Genomic DNA, 23,104 nt, shown 5'->3' on the forward strand with positions numbered 1-23,104 from the left:
ATCAATTTCAAGCTCAAGTTCAGAGCACCGTTTTGAGTTAAAAGTCAGCGTTAGCCCCCAGACAGAATTTGATTTAACAGAATGACAGATTTGATAAAATTTGATTACATAAAATTACCAACAAAATCTAATTTTTTGAATTCTGTGTTCAACAGGAGATTAGAAGGTGCACTATACAAACAGGACTTAAGAAAAAGAAATTTAAAATTCAAATAACTTGGTCCCTGTTTACACTATTATTTTTTATGGTACTAAAGAAATTTATAAAATGTATTCCTTTTATAATTAAGGCTCACAACATCAGAACCTTGAACTTTCAAACAGATTTGAAGTTGCAGCAATTGCAACAGAAACAAGAGGTTATTAATGGGGAAAAATATTGTGAGAAAGAAATTTTCTTTTGCAAGCCCATTCTTTTATCTTTTGAGAATGTTCACCATTTAACACTGACCTCTATTTCAATGGATGTAGGTAATCTAAAGAAGCTGCCAACTTTTACCTGAATGGCAAAAAGCCTAGTGAACAATAATAGCCTGAGTACTGTATGAATTTTCAATTTTTGCCATACATCCACACAGTTATACAGACCAAGTCCTTTAGACTAGATACCTAAATTGAAAGCAGGTAAGTTTAGATGGAGTGAATATGACTCGTTAGAATATTTCTTAAAAAACATAAATAATCAACAGCCTCATATTTTTTCAATACCTTTATCTTTGAAAAATGGTAAATACACTTTGCTTTCTTACGTTGCCCCTGTGGTTTCAGGTAGGTCATAGTATTCAATCTGTGACTCAAAGTCCAGTTCAGTATGATGAAGGGTGCCGATCACCCCAACTGTGAGGTCTGGATGCCTGCCACGTCAGGAAAGGCAGCTGACAGCACTGTACTATGCTAATGATTATTACTGAACTGTTGCTACAGTTCACATCTCAAAATTTATATTGATATGAATTTATCTGAAGAAGACTGAAGGAAATTCACACCTAGCAACAGAAGTGATTAAACCTTCTTTAATGCATTGTTTCCCACCAGTACCTTGCAGGTACTCAGATGACAACTAAAGCAGCTCCCTAACTTGCAAATAAGAAAACACAGCACATGTCACTTCTATAGTGACATAGCTCTTTTATCTGTGATACTATGAATGGGAAGATGAAAGTATTGTGGCTTCATACACTAGGAACTGGTCTGTGCTGAGCTAGTTTGGAATAAACCATCCAAAATCAGTTAATCAGTTTCATATGAGCATAAATCGACCCAGCTAGAAATTATAAAAATCAAAATAAAATCATAATTGCACTCTTAAAAATCACATTGTTCAAGGGAAAAGAAGAAAAAAATCATGGCCAAAGCACATGAAATTTCTGCTCTCCCCTTAGCACAGCTGCCATAAAAAGCTCAGTGAGTTACCTATGTTGAGGTTATTGGCATTAAAGAAAAGAAGGTGAAAGAAGAGAGTTCTTAAGTCAGTATGTACTGCACCGAACTAGTGAGACAGCAGTCTGCAAGCATTTGCCATAGAACTACTACTAGTGGATGAGAGAAAGGCTCTGGATATTCTTTACCTGGACTTTAGTACAGCCTTTGACACTGTTTCCCACAGCATTCTCCCAGAGAAACTGTCTGCTCATGGCTTGGACAAGTGTCCTCTTCACTGGGTAAAAAATTGGCTGGATGGCCAGCCTAAAGATTGTGTGAATGGAGTTGAACCCAGTTGGCATCTGGTCACAAGTGGTATTCCCTAGGGCGCAGTACTGGGGCCAGTTCTGGTTAATATCTTTATCAGCCTTCTGGATGAGGGGATTGAATGCACCCTCAGTAAGTCGGCAGATGCCCCCAAGTTGGGAGTGTTGATTTGCTTGAGGACAGGAAGGCTCTGCAGAAGGATCTGAAGAGGATGGACTGATGGGCCAAGGCCAGCTGTGTGAAATTCAACAAGATGTGCAGGGTCCTGCACCTGGATGACAACAACCCCATGCAACACCACAGGCTTGGGGAAGAGTGACTGACTTACTGGCTCAAGTGGCCGTAATGCCTTTGTGCTGCTCTTCAGGTGTTCTCCTGCTGACCCGTGTTCCCTCTCCACGCTCTTGGCATCTATTGTTGGCACTTGCATCAAACTGGTAGGTGCTGGTTGTTATATGAGGAGTAGATCATGCTGCCTTACTCAGCTCCAAAATCTCGTGATGTGATGGGTCCTTCCTCTTTGCAAGGGCACCCACCTCAGGCTGTGGGGGAAGTCTCTTCCTTCTGCTGGTCTTTGCCACCGCAAGCTTCCATTCTTCTGCATTATTGCCCCCTCTCCCTTCTGCATATGCTGGTGGGGGAGTTTTTGGCTGTTTAACGATGGACTGTGGGTTCACTGCAAACTGCACTTGGAACCAGCTAACTTCTTCTCAGCCTCCTTAATGTTACACAGCCTTCCCACCACCACCTGCAGCTCAGCCACCTGCTGCAGGAGGTCCTTTACATGGGCGCAGCTTTTGCAGGCAGGTCTGCTGCCTGTCCCTGCCCCAGAAGAAAGGTCTGGGTGCTTCCTGCAGTCTGAAGTCTGCACTGCAGCCTCTTCCTTCAGCAGCTCCATCTGAGTGGAGTCATTGGCCACCCCTGGGGTAGATGGTGCAGACTCCCCAGCAGGAGCTGCAGCCTTTGCTCTCAGACAAGTGCCCATCATTCTGCCCTGAGGATCAGGTAGGATGAGTGCCCCTGACCTGTGCAGATAGATCACCACTGACTAGTACCCAGTTGCTGGGTTATGACTCTGGACTTCAGTCTTTCCATTTGGCCCGTGGAATGTCTCTTCTTCAAAGAGGTGCCCTCCCTGTGTGCCCTCCTGTGCCAACTGCTGCACAAACTGCCGTTCCATGCCCTGGCTGACGCACCATGCCCTGTCAGCCCATCCTGGTTGCAGCACCCCTGGTCACTAGTGCTCCCTAGGGCTGCCGTTTGTGGGAATTGCTGTTTGATCTTGCAGGGGTAGGGCCATGAAAGCTAAGGCTGACCTGTACTTGACTACAGCAAATGACATGCAGGGCAATAAGAAAGGATTCTACAAGAACATCAGTAGCAAAAGGAAGACTTAGGAAGATGTGGGCTCACTGCTGAATGGGGAAGGGATCTGCTGACAAAGAGGCTTGAAAAGGCTGAGATACTTAGGGCTTTCTTTATCTCAGTCTTTACTGGCAAGACTGCCCTTCAGGTCAAAGGAGGTAATTATTTTCCTTCTCTTCTGCACCAGTAAGACCACATCTGCAGTGCTGTATCTAGTTAGTTCTGGGGTCCTTGGTACAACAAAGTTATGAATGTACAGGAGTGAGTTCAGCAAAAGGCCACGAAGATGAGCAGGGGACTGGAGCCTCTTTCAGATATTCAAAACCTGACTGCACATGGTCCTACCTGCTCTATGTGACCCTGCTTGATCAGGAGTCACAGCAGTCTTGATAGGATCTCAAGAGGTCCATGCCAACCTAACAATCATGTGATTTTGTGTTTCTGTGTTCTTGAGATATTCCTGTAGGTCAGTTAATTTAAGACCTAGTCTAAGCCAGAGCATGAAGGGTACAGGAATTCAAACATCTGCTCTTCAAGTCGGTACCTAATGAGCTTCAATAGTCATAGCAGCTGGTTTATCGGCTTTGACAGATGACTGATGAAATACTGAATACTGTTGCCCAATGTAAGCAAAAGAATTGTTTTAGAAAGTTGACATGTGAACATTCTGTTCAAACAAGCAAAAAAATTGAAATTGAAACAAAACCAAAAAGTAATCTTTTCTATACTCTTCTTGAGAATTCATTCTCTTTTCTGAATTATTTCAGCTAGCAGGCCACACAGAAAAAAATAACTGATTGATTCTAATTTTCCATCAAATGGCCAATTTTAATTGCATATACAAGAATTTATATGCATTAGTTTGATGTAATGCATGTATTATGGGACTATTTTTGAGAGTGAGTAACAGATGTAGTGATTTACTTTAGCAGCTGGATTGGTGGAACTTGGATTAAAGTTTTCAGAGAACAAACATTATACAAGCATGCATGGCACATGCCCTCCTACCTTATTGTGGCAAATGCAATGATTATTTTATGAAACAGATATACATCACAAAGCGAACTGAGTGTAAAAAGTACTGGTTTTACAAGGCCTCATAAACTGTCATCACCTGCAGATAATTCCAGTGGAAAATCATCTCTGTGAAAGTAATTTTTAGGTTTTGTCCCACTAAGGCTTATACTGAGTTATCATGATTTGCAATTTCTGTAGAAATTGCAGCAAATATAAATGTCTATAGTTGTGTATACAGTCCTAAAAGCAGCTCCACATTTAAGTCAACTTTTATTACATCTACTTAATGTCCTAGAGCATATCCACTTTCATGCAACACAACATCCACATAGGTCTGATTCATGTATGTGCAGACTTAAAAATTAAAATATACAGTATGCAAGATATTCCATTTCAAAATCACATTTACATGTTTTTTATATCAATTTATATATACATATGATAGAATAACAATTCTTATATCTCTCCCAGACTGCTTTCACTTTAATCTTCAAAGAATTTTTGAAAAGAGGCATGTGATAAGTTGATGGTGTTATTGCATCAAGTTGTCTCAAGTTATCTACCAAAACACCTTTCTATTTCTCATTCATCACATAATTGATCATGTTGGAACTCAGTATTGCAAGTATGAAGATTAGAAGCATTTGAAGATAGCAGAATGCCCTCCACACATCATGAATATAGGCTACATGATATACCTGTTCACATACAAAGCCACTGACATTTACAGAAATGCTCAGATGTGTCCAGTTCATCAGACAAAAAATTCCTGTATTCCTACGTAACTGGTAATGTTGGAAACAATATTAAAACATCAGAAAACTAGTGATTTTTTGTTTTACTGATTTAACGTAATGTTCAGTAATACTTGTGCACTATGCAGAGCACCTATACATATGAATAAAATCATGACTTAAAAGAATGCACAAATATGAAAACATACATATCTCTGGAATGATGAAATAAGTAAATCCCATGACTGAAAATGAGTCAACAGATTGTATGGATGATGATTTACATATTCTTTTTAAAAAAATCAGAACGCACATGCAATAAAAAACTTTGCAAGATCAGTTCAAACAACTGTCGCTTCTGTTGAAAAGGATCAAGTGGAAGTGTAGGTAAAAACAGGGACACTGATAATATAATCATGCAGTTTGACTCAGTGCATTACACCTTGCCAAAGTTTCCATGTGGAGGTACAAAAACATGCTGAGGACTTCCACAGTTCAGGTGGTGCCATCTGTTTTTGAAGCATGAAGACCAAATAATAATAAACTTCAGCAGCTTCTCTATCACTGCATGCTCTAGGCTAGAGCTGGCAAAACAACATTGACTGAATAATTTATTTAACAAATAAACCCTTTTATGGACAGCTAAAGGTGTCCTTCTCAGCCATGAGTAAATGCTTACATCCATACAACTAATTAACGTGTGACAGAAAACTGGAAACAGCTACATTCAGTATGTTCACTTGAAAGATACATGAAATATTAATGCACATAATACAATGATAAAGCTCTGTGGGGATAGGCAGTATGCTCATTAAATTCCAGAACAAAATTCTGACAATTCTGCAGGTAAATAAGATGGAAATGAGTGACACTATCCTATACAGGCAAGATTTTAATGAATGCTCACCTAGAATCTTCCAAAAAGAAAATCTAGTGTCCTCCATCACTGTCTAGAAGAGATAATCTAAATTTTTTAAGTAAATATAATCTACAGAATTATCATTTGGAGAAGAAAAGAGTAAGATGTCTAAAAAAAATATCAGTATTCCTACTCTAAAAGCTAAAATCCACTCCACTATCAAGAAAAATCATAATCCTGGTGTCTTGATTATCTCAGTCTCTTGCTTGTTAAAGTTGCTTTCCTTCTGAATTGAAGAAACACCACCTGGCCCCAGTCACAGTCACATCACTTTAACCACAAATAACGTACAGCAAATTCTGCATCACGCAAATGCATTTCAGAACCCACACATGGAATTAAATGTGTTTGAATTAATGTGCTTTGAATAACTTTAAAGAACAAATCCATAAAACCAATCTAAACTACATCTCAAGTATGTGCTCAAAGCTTTAACTGAAATGATCAATACAATCTCAGTTGTGAATCAAAAAAAACCCAGACAAATGCACTTTTCAAAACCTGCCATCAAATCGTTCTAAAATAAACAGAAACGGAAACAATGAATAAAACTACATTGAAACAGGTCTCTAGTCTCTTTAAGCAAGGCAAAAAAAGTAAGCAATCAGAGTTTTATTGTTTTTCTCTATAAAGCTGTCATTTCACAAGGACCATAAAGACAAGGAACATTTAAAACTCATTTAATCTTTATCAGGTTTGAAAGAAATGGCCATATCTAAGGAAACTAATCATATAGTTAAGAGAAAGTAATAGCTGTAATCTATGGGGATATCTTAGCTTCCTGTACATGGTGGATTTAGAAAGAAGTTTGAGAAGGTGAAAATCTGCTTCTATAGATGTTATTGGTTACATTAATTACACTGTTTATCCACTGGAGCCATAGTTGCATCCATAACTGGAACATCCATCAAATATGATCTTATAGATTTATTCAAAGTCAAATTAAACAGAAGTATTGTCCCTCAATTGCAGTGTTTTCAAACAGTAACAAAAATTATTATTTATTCCAGTCTGTGTCTCTTTTCCTGCATTACAGGAAAAAAACCACCTCATTAATTTTGCAGGTAAAACATACAGATAGAGTTATCTATCTTCAACAGCCACTAAGAGAACACAAATCAACAGTTTTGTCATGGATTCATATTTTATAGCCTATTATACAAGATCCTGGGGGGCCACAAATGCCTTGTCAAGTTTGCTTTTTTCTTTGGCAGAGGTTAAGGATGATTGCTGAAGGATTACAATTTTATTGCTGCTTGGTGAAGGATATACTGCTCTCTCTACATTTTAGAGGGACTCACAAGAATAATCACTAGTCATTTTGAAGGCCAAGCCCATAAACTCAGATGCATGTAAATCCCCACCAGTCCCAGTCTACAATCACACCTAGCAAGTTATCACACCTATGCCAGTTTTAAAGATAGCAGTATAAATTCCAGTAAACTAAGGTAATATGTTAATTGAACTGACATTACTTTTCAGTGTAACAACATGGAAAATGAAGCCATAAATATACAGGTGTTAATTTTAAGGTAAAAAAGGGGGAAATACAACTATTTGTCAGTGTGAACTTGAACTCTGTAACTAGTATTAATCTTTTCAATGCTATGTAGCTGCATTTGTTAAGATGTTATTAGGCTTTCAAATCTGTACAGCATTTTAATGTCTTAATCTTATGAAGTAGAGACAGTGCTACCACAGCTAATACAGTTCAGACAATTAGCTGAACAATGTCTCACACAAGAGTAGTCTCTGAGATTTAAAATGAGAATTGTTTGTTAGTATTGTGCTCTATATTTCTATCAAGTATCCTCTAAGACAAAAAAATGTTCTTTATCTGCTGACTCATATGGAGAGAAAGGGGTAGAATTTTCTTTGTAAATTTTATATACACTTACAATTTGTACAAAAATCCTAAAATAGATTAATACACTGTCAGCTAAGAAGTAATTCAGTTTTAATGTAAGCTATGTGACTTTGCTTCATTAATACTACACATTAATACTAATATAGAACAAAAGGGAAAAAATCTGTTTAAAATGGAACATAAGACCAATGTACAGACCTGTGGCTGAGAAGAAATGTAAGATGGAAATGACACAGTTTCTTAAATGGTAGACCCTTCCATATATTGAAAAAAAGTTTTATATTTATATTCTACCAAGTTTGTTTCTAAAAAAATATGGTAAGGCTTATGGGTGAGCATAAAATCTAACCAAAAAACCCCCTAAAGAATCTCTTCTCCACATATCAATTTATCTATACCGAGATCGTCAAACCTCCTGACATAGGCAGCATTTTAGAATTTCAAAACATTTACACTATATAGAAAGAGCTCAGAAAACAAATACCAAAATCTTCAGATGATGCTGTTATTTTCCTTTTTTGGTAGTAAGAAGGTAATTTTGAGAACTCTGATGTGCATGTTTCAGGGTAACTTTTGCAGTCTCCTTCATATACCATCCTCTAACAGCAGAAATGGTCCTAGCTACAACTACCTTTAATTTAATAATCTGTGCAGTAAGTTCCCTCACATAACAAATGCTTACAGTTCAGGTGCAGAAATTAGCTCTGATAATTTAACTATGTATTAAATAGTATCTTAATCACAGTAACTTGAAATTCTATATGGGCATCAGAATTATTTCTAAAATATTTTTTTAAAGCAAAATTTAAATACTTTAGCATTATTTTAATGTTACTAATATAACATCCTGGTTTCAGCTGGGATAGAGTTAATTTTCTTCTTAGTACCTAGTGCGGTTCTGCATTTTGACTTTGGTGTGAGAACAATGTTGACAGCACATGTTTTAAAACCAGGCTGGTTTTAGTTGGTGCTGGGTGATGTTTATACTAAGTCAAGGACTTTTCAGTTTCTCAGGCCCTGCCAGCAGGAAAGGGCTGGAGGGGCACGGGAAACTGGGAGGGGACACAGCCAGGACAGATGACCCAAACGAGTCAAAGAGGTATTCCATACCATATGACATCATGCTGAGTATATAAAATGGGGGAATAAGAAGGAAGTGGGGGAGGGGATGATATTCAGCATTATGGTGTTTGTCTTTCCAAGTAACCATTACGCGTGCTGGAGCCCTGCTCTGCTGGGGCTGGCTGAACACCTGCCTGCCCATGGGAAGTGGTGAATGAATTCCTTGTTTTGCTTTCCTTGAGTGCGTGGCTTTTGCTTTCCCCATATAACTGTCTTTATCTCAACCCAGGAGTTTTCTTTTATCTTCTGATCCTCTCTCCCATCCCACTGGGGGGGGGGAGTGAGTGAGTGGCTGCGTGGCCTTTGTTGCTGGCCGGCACAACATCTACATTATTTCATTCTTACCTGTTTCCTAATTCACACATATGATATCCGATGAGTGGAAAACAGTTAATCCATTACCAAGACATAATACTAATACCTTTTCCAAAATTATAAGTTAACCATTCTGTGAAGTATTTTTTGCACCAAATGAAAAATGACAGCACTGGTCAGCCACCATTGTATACTGCTGACAGTACAGTTGCATGTGTAGATATGACAGATTATAGAATCATAGAATCACAAAATCATTTAGGTTGGAAAAGACCTTAAAGATCATGGAGTCCAACCTGAATTTTGTTGTTAGCGAGATGTTAGCATGCCCATTTAAAATTTTGCATCTTAAACAATAAATTAGTTCTATATTTAGCACTAGAATTCTGATGACAAATCGATTTATTCATTGTGTAAACTAATAAGCATAAATTATGAGCTATCCATTTGTAACCTCCAACATTATGCTTTAATTTTTTCAGTTCTCAAACCAATTTCATCTGTATCTGTAAGTGTCTGGAGTCTGAATGATTACTAAGTTCTCCAAAGGACTGAAATAATCTCTGTGAAAAAATGTATTTTCAATCAAGGACATTGTATGAAAAAGATTTCCAAATGTGCATACAATTTTGCTTTCCAATACAACTTTTTTTTGTACTGCAAAAAAAAGTGAAGTCACACTTCACAGCTCAATATATACAACTTAAACTCTTAGTGTAACACAGTGGTAAGTTCTTACCTTATTGTGATAGGGATGAGAATACCCTTGCTAATGGATTGATTGATGGATATAGTCAGAATGTTCTGAGAGTTTCCACAGCTGAATCGAACTGTTGGTCTTCCCTCCACAAGATACAAGTGAAGAAACTGTTCTCCAAAATTCCTTTCACCAGCTTTGAAAACAAAAAAGGATACAGTCATGCTTCTGAAAGTGTAGGACCTTGCAAAAATATTCCACACTACTGGAGTGCCATCACCAGTCATAAAGTCTATGCTGAGGATTCTTCTATCCATACACAGGACTCTGCTTGAGTGACTGGAAGAATAAAATTAAATTCTCTATCAACCGCTGATAACAGGCCAAAGTAAAATAACTGAAAGACAAAATTTTACTTTTATATCACTGCAGTTGCATAAACCTTACAGAGATCTTTACACTGAAGACGAACTTTTCTCTGTAACCAGCAGTATCATTAAGGTGACAAAGGTGATAATAAAAAACCCTAACAACATCACAAAAATACTATAATATCATGATTTGCTATTTAATTCAGCTTTTCAACCATATAATAGAAAAAAAAAAGATAAAATCTCCTCTTTCTTGTAATCTCTGTAAAGGTTATGAACAATTCATCTTTCCCAAATAATGATACATTTCAGACTTGATGAGAAGTATAGTTGTTATCTACAAAACATCAGACATACTGTGTGACTTGGACAGTTCAGAGAAAATAAAAAGATATTTTAAAAAAACCCCTTTCTATCTTTGTTCACTTCCACTAAGTAGTATATTGTAAATAAGACAGCAAAATATTTCTATTTAAGTGATGGCTGGCACATGGTTCATCTACAAAAACAAACAAACAAACAAACAAAAACCCCCTGACAACTAAAATTGCAAATGATTTTGGATGGGTATCTTTTTATGAATTTGCCCTTTGAATGTAACGGTATTTACTTCTCATATAAAGTAAGACAGAGTTGCTGTTTAGGGCTTTTATTCACCTTTAAGGCTCACGGTTAAAATGTTAATCTGTTTTTTTGCACTATATTTCACTATATTTAACAAAAGTAAAAAAGACTAAATAGCAAGGTGATGAAATTTAATTCACTGCATACATTTGCTCAGCAGTATTTGAGCACAAGTATTTGAGCATAATATTCTTCTTAACTTCCAGAATCATAAAGTTTGGAAACCTGGAATCTTGAGTTTCAGAGTCATATCTGTGTCCAATTCTCCAGCTTGTCTGGAGCACATCTCCTATCCATTGTCTGTAGTTGAGCTGAGAAAAAACGCAAGACACATACACTGTACAAATAAAACTTTCTATGAGGGTATGTAGTAGGAGAGAGCATTTGCTTCCTTAAGGTTACCTAAGCAACAGCCTTGTCAAATGGGATGATAAAAGAGAAGGGGGAAACCAAAACAGGCAGAGGTAGAAATGATAAACAAAGGGAGGTAGTAACAAGAACCAAATCTGGCCAGTTACACTAACTGGTATGGGCATGCAGAGCGTGGGAATGCTTATTTCAGTAAGATTAGCTGATTGAGGACCCTGTCAAAATGGGATAAGGGAAAAGGGAAGGCAATAAGCAGAACACACACATGATAAAGAAACAGTAACAGAAATAATGACAAGAAACTAATCTTATCAGTCACACTAAGGAATGGGCTATCAAGAAACTTCAGGTATCACTTCAAAGAGTGCCAACCTGGAATTGCAACTACAATGGGTGCAAACCTGGGGGTCTGGGATACTGGAGGAGGGTTGTGTTGGTGGAACAATACAAACCAATGAGGCAATGTGTACAAACAGGGAACTGGAGAGGAACAAAAACAGACCTGAAGTGGTGTAAAAGAGGAGGGTTGCATGTAAAATGGGGCTGGTCAACATGCTTGTCTGACTGAGCCCTGCGCCTGACCACCATAGTCCATCCTGTCTTCTTATTAAATCCTTTCTTAACCCTCTCTCTGTGTAATCTCAGAATTTATCCCACATGTTAGAACGCTGCAAGGACTAAGTGCCAGCTACTGGGAGGACCAGCATGAATGGGTTTGGTGCCAGCTACTGGAGTCAGACCAAGGGTGCAGGCACCCTGGCCCGTGGTGTCAGCTAATGGAACCACTGGGAGTCTCAGGGCCAAGGACTGGACCATATGGGGGTTCTCAGCCACCAGCCACTGGGGTACTAATGTTCTGTGTCCCAAAAACCAGCTGCTAGAAGAGATCAGTATAAATGTGTTTGTGTGTGGGTCTGTGTGCAGGGGTCTGCATGAACTAGGTGTCAGCAATTGATGAGAGAGGCGTCAGTGGGTCTGGGGCCAGCACCTGGAGTCAGACCAAGGGTGTAGGCACCCCCGGGCTGGGTTGCCAGCAATTGCAGCCATTGAGGATCTCAGTATCAGCTAGCGGTGTGGGCGAGGGTCTCAGCTGCCAGTCACTGGGAGCCACCAGTGCAAGTGAAGTGAGCAAGGGACTCAGTGCCAGTGGCTGGAGTGGGACCACAGGTCCCAGCCTGTGTGCCTCACGCCACCTTCTGTGTGTAGGTGAGTGTATTTGCTAGCAAACTTCAAGATGTACTTACTACCTGCAAGTAGGAGGCCCCAGGTCCAGCTATAGGTATCAGATAGGTAGAGGACTCATGCCAGTATTTGGGGGACCCCCGAGTGTGGAGTGCCTGGTAGAGAGGTGTGTGAGTGCATGATTCTGTCTGTGAACTAGTGAGCATGAGACCCATGTGGTGCGGTAGGAAGGTGTAGGAAAATCATCTGAAGGGGGGAAATCATAAAAAATTGCGACCTAATAGAAGCTGTAGTATTATAACAACCTTTTTAGGGAAAAACACAGTTGCCACTTTCGGACAGTTGGCATGCATGGAATCTGCTCCACCATGGTTCCCTAAGCAACACAACCTGCTATGCTAGAGGAGCAGTGGAGGGTGGAGTGGAGTGGAGATACTGTGGCCAGGCGCTGCTGTACTCCCCGCAGGACTGGGAACTTGATGGTACCATACAGCCAATAAGCTGCACAGCGGTTGTCAAATGGAAAATATATGAGATGATGTCCATTGCTGGGCCAACAACTGTGGTGAAACTATTCTCCTTAGATGAACGTTGCTCATTATAATCTCATTATAATACTAACACACACCTCCACCCCAAAGTTACCCACCTCCAACGCGCAACCACCCCTCACCAAGCATGCGCTTTCTATTTCTTATCAACTATGTCTTTAAATGAAAGCGAGAGGATTTTACACCAGTCAATAATGAAAGAATGTATGACTAGAGTCACTCAAGTTCCACCTGAGAGTAAAGAAAAGTATAAAAAGTGAATGAATGAGGGGAGAAGCTAGGGAAGACTCCATCGTAACTTCTGGGATCAGTCAACGGGCTGAACCTGTCTTCTCCCTGTAGGGATGCCTATTGGGTCAGAAGTTTGACTTACGCACACTGAATAACTAACTAATTATAGCTGTCATTAGTAATTAAGGTTTTGGTTGTGTATAGTTTGGTTGTATATCACTTCAAGCTTGTTTTTGCAGACGGTCCCTACCACTGGTAATCACGAATCTTAACTCGTCACAATTTTATATTAAAGAGTGTTATTCTGCAAACTGTTAGTGCGAGTCCTTTGTGGGTGCTAGCAGTTGCTGGCAGTGGGTAACACATTTAAACGAAGCGGGAAGACCCGCTGAGCTGTCCCCCTAATGTTGGCGTGTTACCCTGAACAAGGCAGTCAAATTGCCCTCCGATCCAGTGGGACTGTTCAGTGAAGGGTCCCTGTAACGGGATGCTGACAGACTGGTCAGGAACAAGGGTCCTGGCCTTCCTAGGGCACTAATAGACAGATCAAACACTTGGCGTCGAGGATGTCCCCTCCCCGTGTGCCCCACCCCTGCACATGACAGAAGGCCTGGGATCTTGGCAGGGGTATCAGATGGGCAGAGGAGGCCATGCTGGTATTTGGGGGATCCACAAATGCGCACGTGCTTGCAAGTGTCATGCGTGTGCCTTCACTAGTGAATTTCTACCTCTACCAGCCAGAGAGGAGGGGAGAAGTCCTTCTAGCAGGAAGAAGGCTTTCTACAGTCATGTTTTATGTGAGTCCCCTAGTCAGGTGCTGTTGAAGGCAGTGCCTTGCCTGTGGCAGCCTGTGCAGCCAGCCATGTCATGTTCTCTGTGTGTGCCCATGTGTGTGTGTCTCTGGGATACATGCTGAACTCTGTACAATTTAACCTGCAAATGGGAAAGCACTAGCCATGCCCACCAGCCTGGGATGGAGACACCTGAGTCTCTGGGCTGGGTTCCAGTGGCTGGCCAGGAGGGAGTCCCAGGCCTGGAGCTGCTGGAGGTGGCCACAGCTTAGAACACCCCTTAACATCTTTAGTCAGAAAGGTAAAAAGAAGGTGGCTGTTCTTGGAACAGCTCCCTGCTAGAAAACTTACTAATTTGTAAAGAGAAAATGATCAACTTTGATCTGGAGAACAAAACAGAAAGATAATACACTTTAGCAGACAGAAGCAGCAGATGCTTGCAACTTCCTGATAACTTGCTTTGGTACAGTTCTTAGCTGAAACAGTTCACAATGTAAACTTCCTCCTCAAAAGCAGCTTTCTAGTCAGCACAGTGTTTCTTCCGACTGTTATGAATCCTGATGACCTAAAAGTCTTTTAGGCTTAGACATATTTTGTATTCTGAATACCCAATTAACTCCAAAGCTACTTAATCTGACTGGATTTTATGCCCTTGGCTTTTACGATATCCTTCTACAATAACCTGCTAATTCTCTTTCAAAATGTATTGCACTATCACTGTTAGAAAGTCACTGCTTTTTAACCCTAGCATAACTGATAAGTGCATGTACTGCATTCACTTGTTTCCTTATCTTCTTCTCCCTTCTCTGCACATGCTGTTCCAGGCATTTCCAATCTCTGTCAATGAGTAAATCTGTAAGTTACATTGAAGTGAAGTTGGGGAGGCTGTAAATGTGTATACTGAAGAAGCTTGAAGAAGCTAAGTTATGGATGAATAGCTTATTTCTCTTCTGCCAGTGCCTCTTGTCTGTCCATTCACATTGCCCACTAGTGAAAACTTGGAAGAAGGTCCTTGTTACTACTAGTAAAGTAAAAAAAAATTGGGACAGCTCTCCTAAAGGTAGCATTACTCCTTGAAACCTCAGGGAGGTTCCTGCTTGAACTTCAGTCTAGGGAGCACTTATAAGTCACACTTACAGGCGACTAATAGCATTCTTCCTATTATCTGCTAGGTGGTATGAGATCCTTTGAAAGGACAGTCCTTTAAATCTTTCTATGGTGAACATGAGGAGGCAGTGTCCCTCTGAAGAATTTTGTTCTGGCAATTTAAAAGAACACACGCTACCTAGTGTAAATGGTAGGAAGTTACCTTCATAGGAAAAGCCTGAGTCTTAAGCAAAACTGACAGGTTCCAGTAACAGACAAAGATCAGGAATGATCTGAATAAAAATATCTGGTTGGATATTAGGGGTAACTTATCTTGACCATATGTGAGGGGACCCGGTCAAAGAAACCAGATCTCAGCAATTGCTCTTTCAGAGGAAGCTGAAGCTGGAAAGCTATTTTTGTACATCAGTATGATGGCAAGTAAGTGGCCACTGAACACAAATGTTGTCTATCTAGAAAAGTCAGATTTAAATTCCCATTAAGCTATGGGATAAAGCTTTATTAAGCAGAAACATATTTTGACACAGAGAAAGGATACTGTGAAATGCCCTGCTTGAGAATGCCAGCTGAAGTAATAGACAAATACCTTCTTAAAACTAAGGATGGTCATAGTGTAAGTAGAATATTGGTAGATCTGGGGAACAGCTGAGAGCACAGGAAAATTTATGAGCACAACTTATGAAAAAGGAGCTGGTGTCCTTAAGGAATGCTATAAACATGGGCTGTGGTATCTGAAATCCGATTGTCAGAAGTTATAGACTACCATATATATAAGTTAAACAATCTGTCTTTAAAGGGATTGTGAACAGCATTATGCTGACTCGGTTAAAAGTGAAAATGAAGTAAAACTTTATAATTGTATCCGGTTTTTATGGCCAGTAGCAATTTATTTTGCTTTGTGGCTAAATATCACAATTTGCTTTGACGCGTTGATGAAATTAAATCATGCAAACAAGTAAAATCTATAAGGACTAGAATAAAAAAATTGTAAGAATGCATACTGTATTCAAGAAAGAAATACTTCTCCGATGACAGCTAATCTTTATTGGCGCAAACATAATAATTGTATATATATTCAAATTGTATATATATTCTCCTGACATTCTCCTGAGATTAAAGAGAAATCTCATTATACCAACAATTTAAAGATAAGGTACCTGCAAGAAGTCCAGATATTTTTAGTCCACTGACTGTTACCATTGGTACGCTTCTTAAATACATATTGAAAATAATGAGGGAAAAAATAATTATTAAGAAGTAAGTACACTTGTCTTTGTATTAAAATAGATGATGGTTTATAATCTATTAAAAATGATGTGCACACCAGTTCTTCTTGAATTAGTTTCTTTGCCTCTGACACATATAGTAATTTTCTATAAATCACTTCTACCCCTATCTCTTTCCCCATTGTTTTGTTTTTAACAAAAAATCTACTACTACTACTAAAAGGAGCACAGCTGGCAACAGTAGCTTCTCTTTTGAAGTTAGAAGGGAAAATGAAAGACAAAGGAAGGAGTGAAAAACAGGGATGAAGAAAGAACAGAGGGAACATACGAACTCATGAAGGATGCTTATGTGACAGAAGAGCTTGGTGCCTGCAGACAGAAATAATGAATTACAAAATTCTGGATAATCTGTATGTGCACATAGTATTCATTCACAAAACACTGGAGAGATTTTTGTTTTACAAATCTATATAATAATGTATGTTACATTCATGTAAAACTAATTAAGGATATTGATATGGACAATCATAGCAAATATTTGTATTAATTGAAATGGAACCTAATTAGCAGAGAGACACAGAACAAAAAAGAAAAAAAAATAAGGAAAAGAAACTGGTGCTGTAGAAAGTATTAGATGGGCTTTATTATGAACTGTATTAGATATCAGGTAGTATTTGATATGCTGTATTAAGAGTTCTACAAGATATGCAGTCCACTACTTTCTGTGTCTGTGTTCAAGAACCAGGAAGACATCCAAATTATTATTATTTGTTTTTATCTTAGAAATCTCACCTTAGAAGAAAACCTACTGGTTACTAAAAGAGTGGAATCTTGCAAGTCAGGTAAAACCCCATTTTAGGGGTGACAAGGGGAATGCAAGTATGATGTGTTACTGGAAACTGATGAATTAAAAATAACTGCTAGAAATTATGTAAAAATTATCCCAGCTTGAAAGAGCTCGACAAACAACACAACTATACACAGTAAGTATAAATACCTGTGAGTCCAGTAAAATGAAGTTAAGACATAAATACATTTTCTCCTTGGAAATTTTTTTTTTTAGTCTTTAGCTTCACAGGTAATTGTTCTACCCACACCAGAGAATAAAATTTATACACCTGTGTATATATTTTCTGGTCTAAAAAGTGAATATCTTTGCAAAGCTATGTGGGAAAATAAGTGAAAATTGCACTAATTCCTAATATACAAAAGAAAAAATTGTACATAATTTCTGTATATTATGAAAATGTATCTTTTGATTTTTAACTTAATTATTGGAACTGAAATATTCTTGGGAACATCAACAGTTTCTTAGGTGTAAGTTCAAGCAAAATAGAACAGCAGAATTGAAAACTTGATTTTCATAGAATCATAGAATATTTAGGTCAGAAAAGACCTTTAAGATCATCAAGCTCAATCTAAATATCCCCTGGCACAACTTGAGGCTGTTTCCTGTTTTCCTGTTGCTTGCCACCTGGGAGAAGAGACGGAGCCCCACCTGCCTACAACCTCCTTTCAAGTAGCAGTAGAGCGCAATACGGTACCCCAGAGACTCCTTTTTTCCAGGCTACACAACCCCAGTTCCCTCAGCTGCTCCTCATAAGCCTTGTGCTCCAGAGCCTTCACCAGCTTCGTTGCCCTTCTCCGGACACGCTCCAGCACCTCTACATCCCTCTTCAAGTGAGGGGCCAAAAACTGAACAAAGTATTTGAGGTGCAGCCTCACCAGTGCCAAGTACAGGGGGACAATCACTTCCCTTGTCCTGCTGGCCACACTGTTTTGGATACCAGCCAGGATGCTGTTGGCCTTCTTGGCCACCTGGGCACACTGCTGGCTCATCTTCAGCTGGCTATCGACCAGCACCCCCAGGTTCTTTTTCCAGGCAGCTTTCCCGACATTCTTCCCCAGTCCTGTAGCACTGCATGGGATTGTTGTGACCCAGGTGCAGGACCCAGCACTTCTTGTTGAGTCTCCTACCGTTGGCCTCAGCCCATCAGTCCAGCCTGTCCAGATGCCTCTGCAGAGCCTTCCTGCCCTCAAGGAGATCAACACTCCCCCTTTAATGTGGTGTTGTATGCAAACTTACTGAGGGTGCACTCAATCCCCTCATCCAGATCATTGATAAGATACTAACCAGAACTGGCCCCAGTACTGAGCCCTGGGGAACACCACTTGTGACTGGATGCCAGCCAGATGTAACTCCATTTACTACTGCTCTTCAAGCTTGGCAATCCAGCCAGCTTTTTACCCAGTGTAGAGTACACCTGTCCAAGCCATAAGTAGCCAGTTTCTCCAGAAGAATGCTGTGGGAGACAGTGTCAAAGGCTTTACTAAGGTCCAGGTAGACACCATTCACAGCCTTTCCCTCATCCACTAAGTGGCCCATCTTGTCATAGAAGGAGATCAGGAGATCAGACTTGGTGAGCTCCTCCACCAGTTTCCTTAGTAACCCGGGATGGATCCTATCAAGCCCCATAGACTTGTGCATGTCCAAGTGGAGCAGCAGGTCACTAACCACTCCTTCCTGGACTGTGGGGACGTCATTCTGCTCCTCCTCATCATTCTCTTCCAGCTCATACAGATGTGTACCTAGAGGGAAGCTAGTCTTACTATTAAAGACTGAGGCAAGGACAGCACTGAGTACCTCAGCCTTTTCCTCGGCCTTTGTGGCAACGTTCCCTGCTGCATCATAAAGGATGGAGATTCTTCTTGGCTCTCCTTTTGTTTCTAATGCATTTGTAAAAACATTTTTTGTTATCTTTTATGTCAGTAGCCAGCCTGAATTCTTGCTGGGCTTTTGCCTCTCTAGTCTTCTCCCCGAATAACCTCATGGCATCCTTATAGTCGTCCAGAGTTGCCTGCCTCTTCTTCCAAAGGTGGTGAACTCTCCTTTTTTCCCCCCTGAGTTCCAGCCAAAGCTCTCTGTTCAGCCAGGCTGGTCTTCTTTCCCTGTCTTGTCTTTTGGCACATGGGGACACCCCTCCTGCGCCTTTAAGACTATCTTCTTGAATGTCCAGCCTTCCTGGATGCCTTGGCCCTTCAGAACTATCTCCCAAACGACTCTTCAACCAGGCTCTTAAAACAGGCCCTCTGGAAGTCCAAGGTAGTGATTCTGCTGATCCCCCCTCCTTACGTCTCTGAGAATTGAAAACTATCATCTCATAATTGCTATGCCCAAGACATCCTCTGACCACCACATCACCCACCAGGCCTTTCCTGTTTGTAAACAGCAGGTCCAGTGAGGTATCTCCCCTGGTTGGCCTACTGACCAGCTGTGTCAGAAAGTTATCTTTCACACACTCCAGGAACCTCCTTGACTGTTTCCTCTCTGCTGCCTTGTATTTCCAGTGGACATCTGGTAGGTTGAAGTCCCCCAGGAGAACAAAGGTAGCAATCTTGAGACTTCTCTCAGTTGATTCTAAAATGCTTCACCTGTCTCTTCATCCTGACTGTGTGGTCTATAACAGACTCCCACTAGGATATTTGCCTTATTTGCCCTCCCCCTGATTCTTACCCATAAACACTCAACCCCACTGTCACCATCCTTCAGCTCTAGGCCGTCAAAACACTCCCTGACATACAGAGCTACCCCACCGCCTCTCCTTCCTTGTCTATCCATTCTGAAGAGTTTGTAGCCATCCACTGCAGCACTCCATGCAAGTCATCTCACCATGTTTCCATGATGGCGATTATGTCATAGTTTTTGTGCTGCATGATGTCTTCTAGCTCCTCCTGTTTGTGGCCCATGCTCTGGGCATTGGTACAGATGCACTTCAGCTGTGCTCACCTCCTACCCTGGGCATGACACACCCAGGCTCACCTCTAACAAGCTTAGGTTTATTCCCTTTCAAATCTAGTTTAAAGCTCTCTTGATGAGCCCTGCTAACTCCTGACCTAGGATCCTTTTCCCCTTTTGAGACAGGTGAACCCTACCTATTGCCAGTTGCTCTGGTGCCACATAAACTGACCCATGTTCAAAACCCCCAAAATTTAGCTGTTGACATCAGGTCCAGAGCCAGGTGATCTTCTGATTACACACCCCATCATTCACTGCAACTGGCAGGAAAGAAGAATATACTACTTGTGCTCCTGATCCCTCAACCAGTCATCCCAAGGCCCTGAGGTCTCTCTTGATTGCCCTCAGACTCCTGGTCATTTGGACTTCATCAATGCCTACTTGGAAGACCAGTAATGGGTAGCAATCAGAGGGTTATACCAGAAAAAGAAGTTTTCTAGTAGCATCCCTTACCCAGGCACCAGGGAAGTAGCAGACTTCCCTGTGTGTTGGGTCTGGTTGGTTTATTGGGCCATTCATTCCTCTCAGGGTGGAGTCGCTGGTGACAACCACCTTTCTTTTCTTCTTAGCAGAGTTGGTCTTGATGCATGGCATTGACAGACTTTCCCTAAGCAACTCCTCCAGCCTGGATGGGCTTTCATCCACATCATCATTTTCCTGGCTTTCAGGTTCCAGAGCCACATACATTGTGTAGTGATACCTGGGAAGGTGAAAGTAGGTTGGCGGGTGATTTGCCTGCTACCCCTGGTAGCAAGTAGGTGCAAGTAGCCCTGGTGGCAAGTAGGTAGGGTATCCTCCATTTCTGGTGATCTGTCCATCCTGGTGCATTTGTCTTAGTGATGGCAGAGTGGCTCCAACAGTCTGTCTCCCTCTCACACTCCCTGATATTCCTTAACCTTTCTATTTCCTCTTTCAGCTCTACCACCAGGCTGAGCAGATCATCCACCTGGTTGCACCTTACACAGGTGTTATCTCTGCTGCTCTCCAGTAGCAGTGACAGGCTCAGGCACTCCCTGCAGTCCCTGAGCTGCACAGCTGCATGGTTACCTGGGTCATCTCATGCCTTCTGGCACTGGCTTGTGGCCCAGTAAAAACCAAGGCTTTCTTCTGGGCTGTGGAGGGGAAGGGCAATTACCACTACAGAACCTCATCTGTTTGAGCTGTTAGGGGGACAGCACCCTCCCTGCACAGCCCTCCCCGTGCCTGCTGCCATGCTGCGCCCTGTTTGCCAGCTCAGTTCGCCGTGCTGCTGGGGGCTGCTTTTGTAGCGGGAGGGTTCGGCTGCATGTCAGGGTCTCAGTGCCTCCTGCCCTCATTCCTCAGTTTTTCTGGTTGACAGAAAGCAACCCCACGGTTCCTTGGCGCGATCCTCCACTTTGGAGCACCTCTGCCAGAGCGGCACACCTCAGAGACTTTTAAAGTATCCATCACAAAAATCTTACAATGAAAATCTTAATCCTTGCACTCACAAGAACCCAAGAGACAAGGGCCTGCTAGGAAGCCCAATTTCTATTTTATCCTTCCACTGTATGCCTACTATTTATATAATTTCTAACAAAAGGATAACAAAACACTTACCACTTGATGGAACTTGTGAAAATCACTCCATCTACCATTGATATGAAATTATATTTCCATACAGAGTCATAAACATTTTTTTTACAGTAACATACATTATGGGAGAAGTTAGAATGGAAGTAAAGAACAATAAATTGAATAAAGACTAGTAAAAGAAATTTACACAGGCTAACCACAATTTACCTTCTCCGGAACTGCATAAGGAAGATAAAAAAACTAAGGCTAGCATACAGAAAAAAATCCAACTTTTAGAATAACTATGGTGGGAGCATTCCATGCTAAGCCTTCTGACACTGCTTCAAAGTCTTTCTCATAGAATACTTAAAATTCTGTGTTTCACTAAGCAAAGGAAATTATAACATCAAACCCACTTTCATTTTAAACTCTAACTCAAAAGAGCAATTTCCATGGAAACCTGTGGGAGGACTTGTGGAAGTGTGGTAAGCAGGAACTGAAGGCCTTCAACCACTGCCACTTCCTCAGTTTCCCTGCAGCCTTTCATTGTATTGACAAAGAAAGAGATAAAAATTATGAAGTGTACATTATATGTTACTTTTCCCTCTAAAATCACATGGAATGCTTTTAATATGATAAAATTAAACTGGTTAAATGGTCGTACTAGCTTGGATTTATGGAACACACCCTTGTGCAACAAAATTCTCTAAATCCTAGTCTTCTTCCTGGTATTATTTTTCATTAATTTTTAAATAAAAGACTTTTGTCCCAAATATACACCTGCTACTCCTGCAGAGCTGGAAGACAGAAAAACCACAGAATCACTTTGGTTAGCAGCTTAAAAATACTTTTTTCTTACTGACAATACTAATTTACAGATTTTATGCAATGTATGATTTGCTCTAAGTTTCATGATGGACTACTAGCTTTTAAATTTCATATCTGTTAGGAGAAAAAAGCATTCATTTCTACTTCTGGATTTTATGTACTTGTACACATGAAAATAACTTCTCCGATCAAACACAATTTAGGAACATTAATATTCTCTATACTATTCAAAAGAAGAAACGTTCAATCTTAAGGACATAATGTGAGACAGACTACAGAATTTATTTTGAGGCAGCAGCATCTTGAATATATTTGGCATGATTCTGAATGTTTTACATTGCTAGTCCCTCCACCTAATTTGGTGGGCTTTATTTGGCATTGATTAAATACAACATAACATCAAAATGCCTCTAGAATTATCTATTATTTGAATGCATATAACTGAATTATGCACTATATTTTTGTTAAATCAGTACTTCTTTTTTATATAATAAAAACAGTGGTAGAAGCAGATTCATTGGGATACAGAGAATGAAATTAAGGAGTAAAATATAACTATCAGTTATGCCTGTTGTGGTGTTCTACATCAGTACACACAGAAGGCATCCACATATATGTAATTACTGGAAAGCATAGATAGTGAAGGAATTGGAATTTGGTTTTCAGTTACAAATTTTGCACATTTAATGTTTACAAAGATAAGCAAATTCACTATGTGTAAAATACTTGAGTTGTAAACCAGGCAAACAGCATCCAGCATTGCAAATTGA

The 23,104-nt window shown here is 40.3% G+C and overlaps 1 protein-coding gene across 1 annotated transcript in view; it reads right to left on the minus strand.

Annotated features, from left to right (window-relative positions):
• Positions 1-23,104, minus strand: part of EYS (eyes shut homolog) — an 874,042-nt gene that overhangs the window by 161,924 nt on the left and 689,014 nt on the right. The window contains 1 exon segment of the mRNA XM_037392524.1: positions 9,768-9,921. Within this exon segment, the coding sequence (XP_037248421.1) occupies positions 9,768-9,921 (154 nt within the window).

This window comes from Falco rusticolus, chromosome 6 (genome assembly GCF_015220075.1).
Source record: "Falco rusticolus isolate bFalRus1 chromosome 6, bFalRus1.pri, whole genome shotgun sequence".
Lineage (NCBI taxonomy): Eukaryota > Metazoa > Chordata > Aves > Falconiformes > Falconidae > Falco > Falco rusticolus.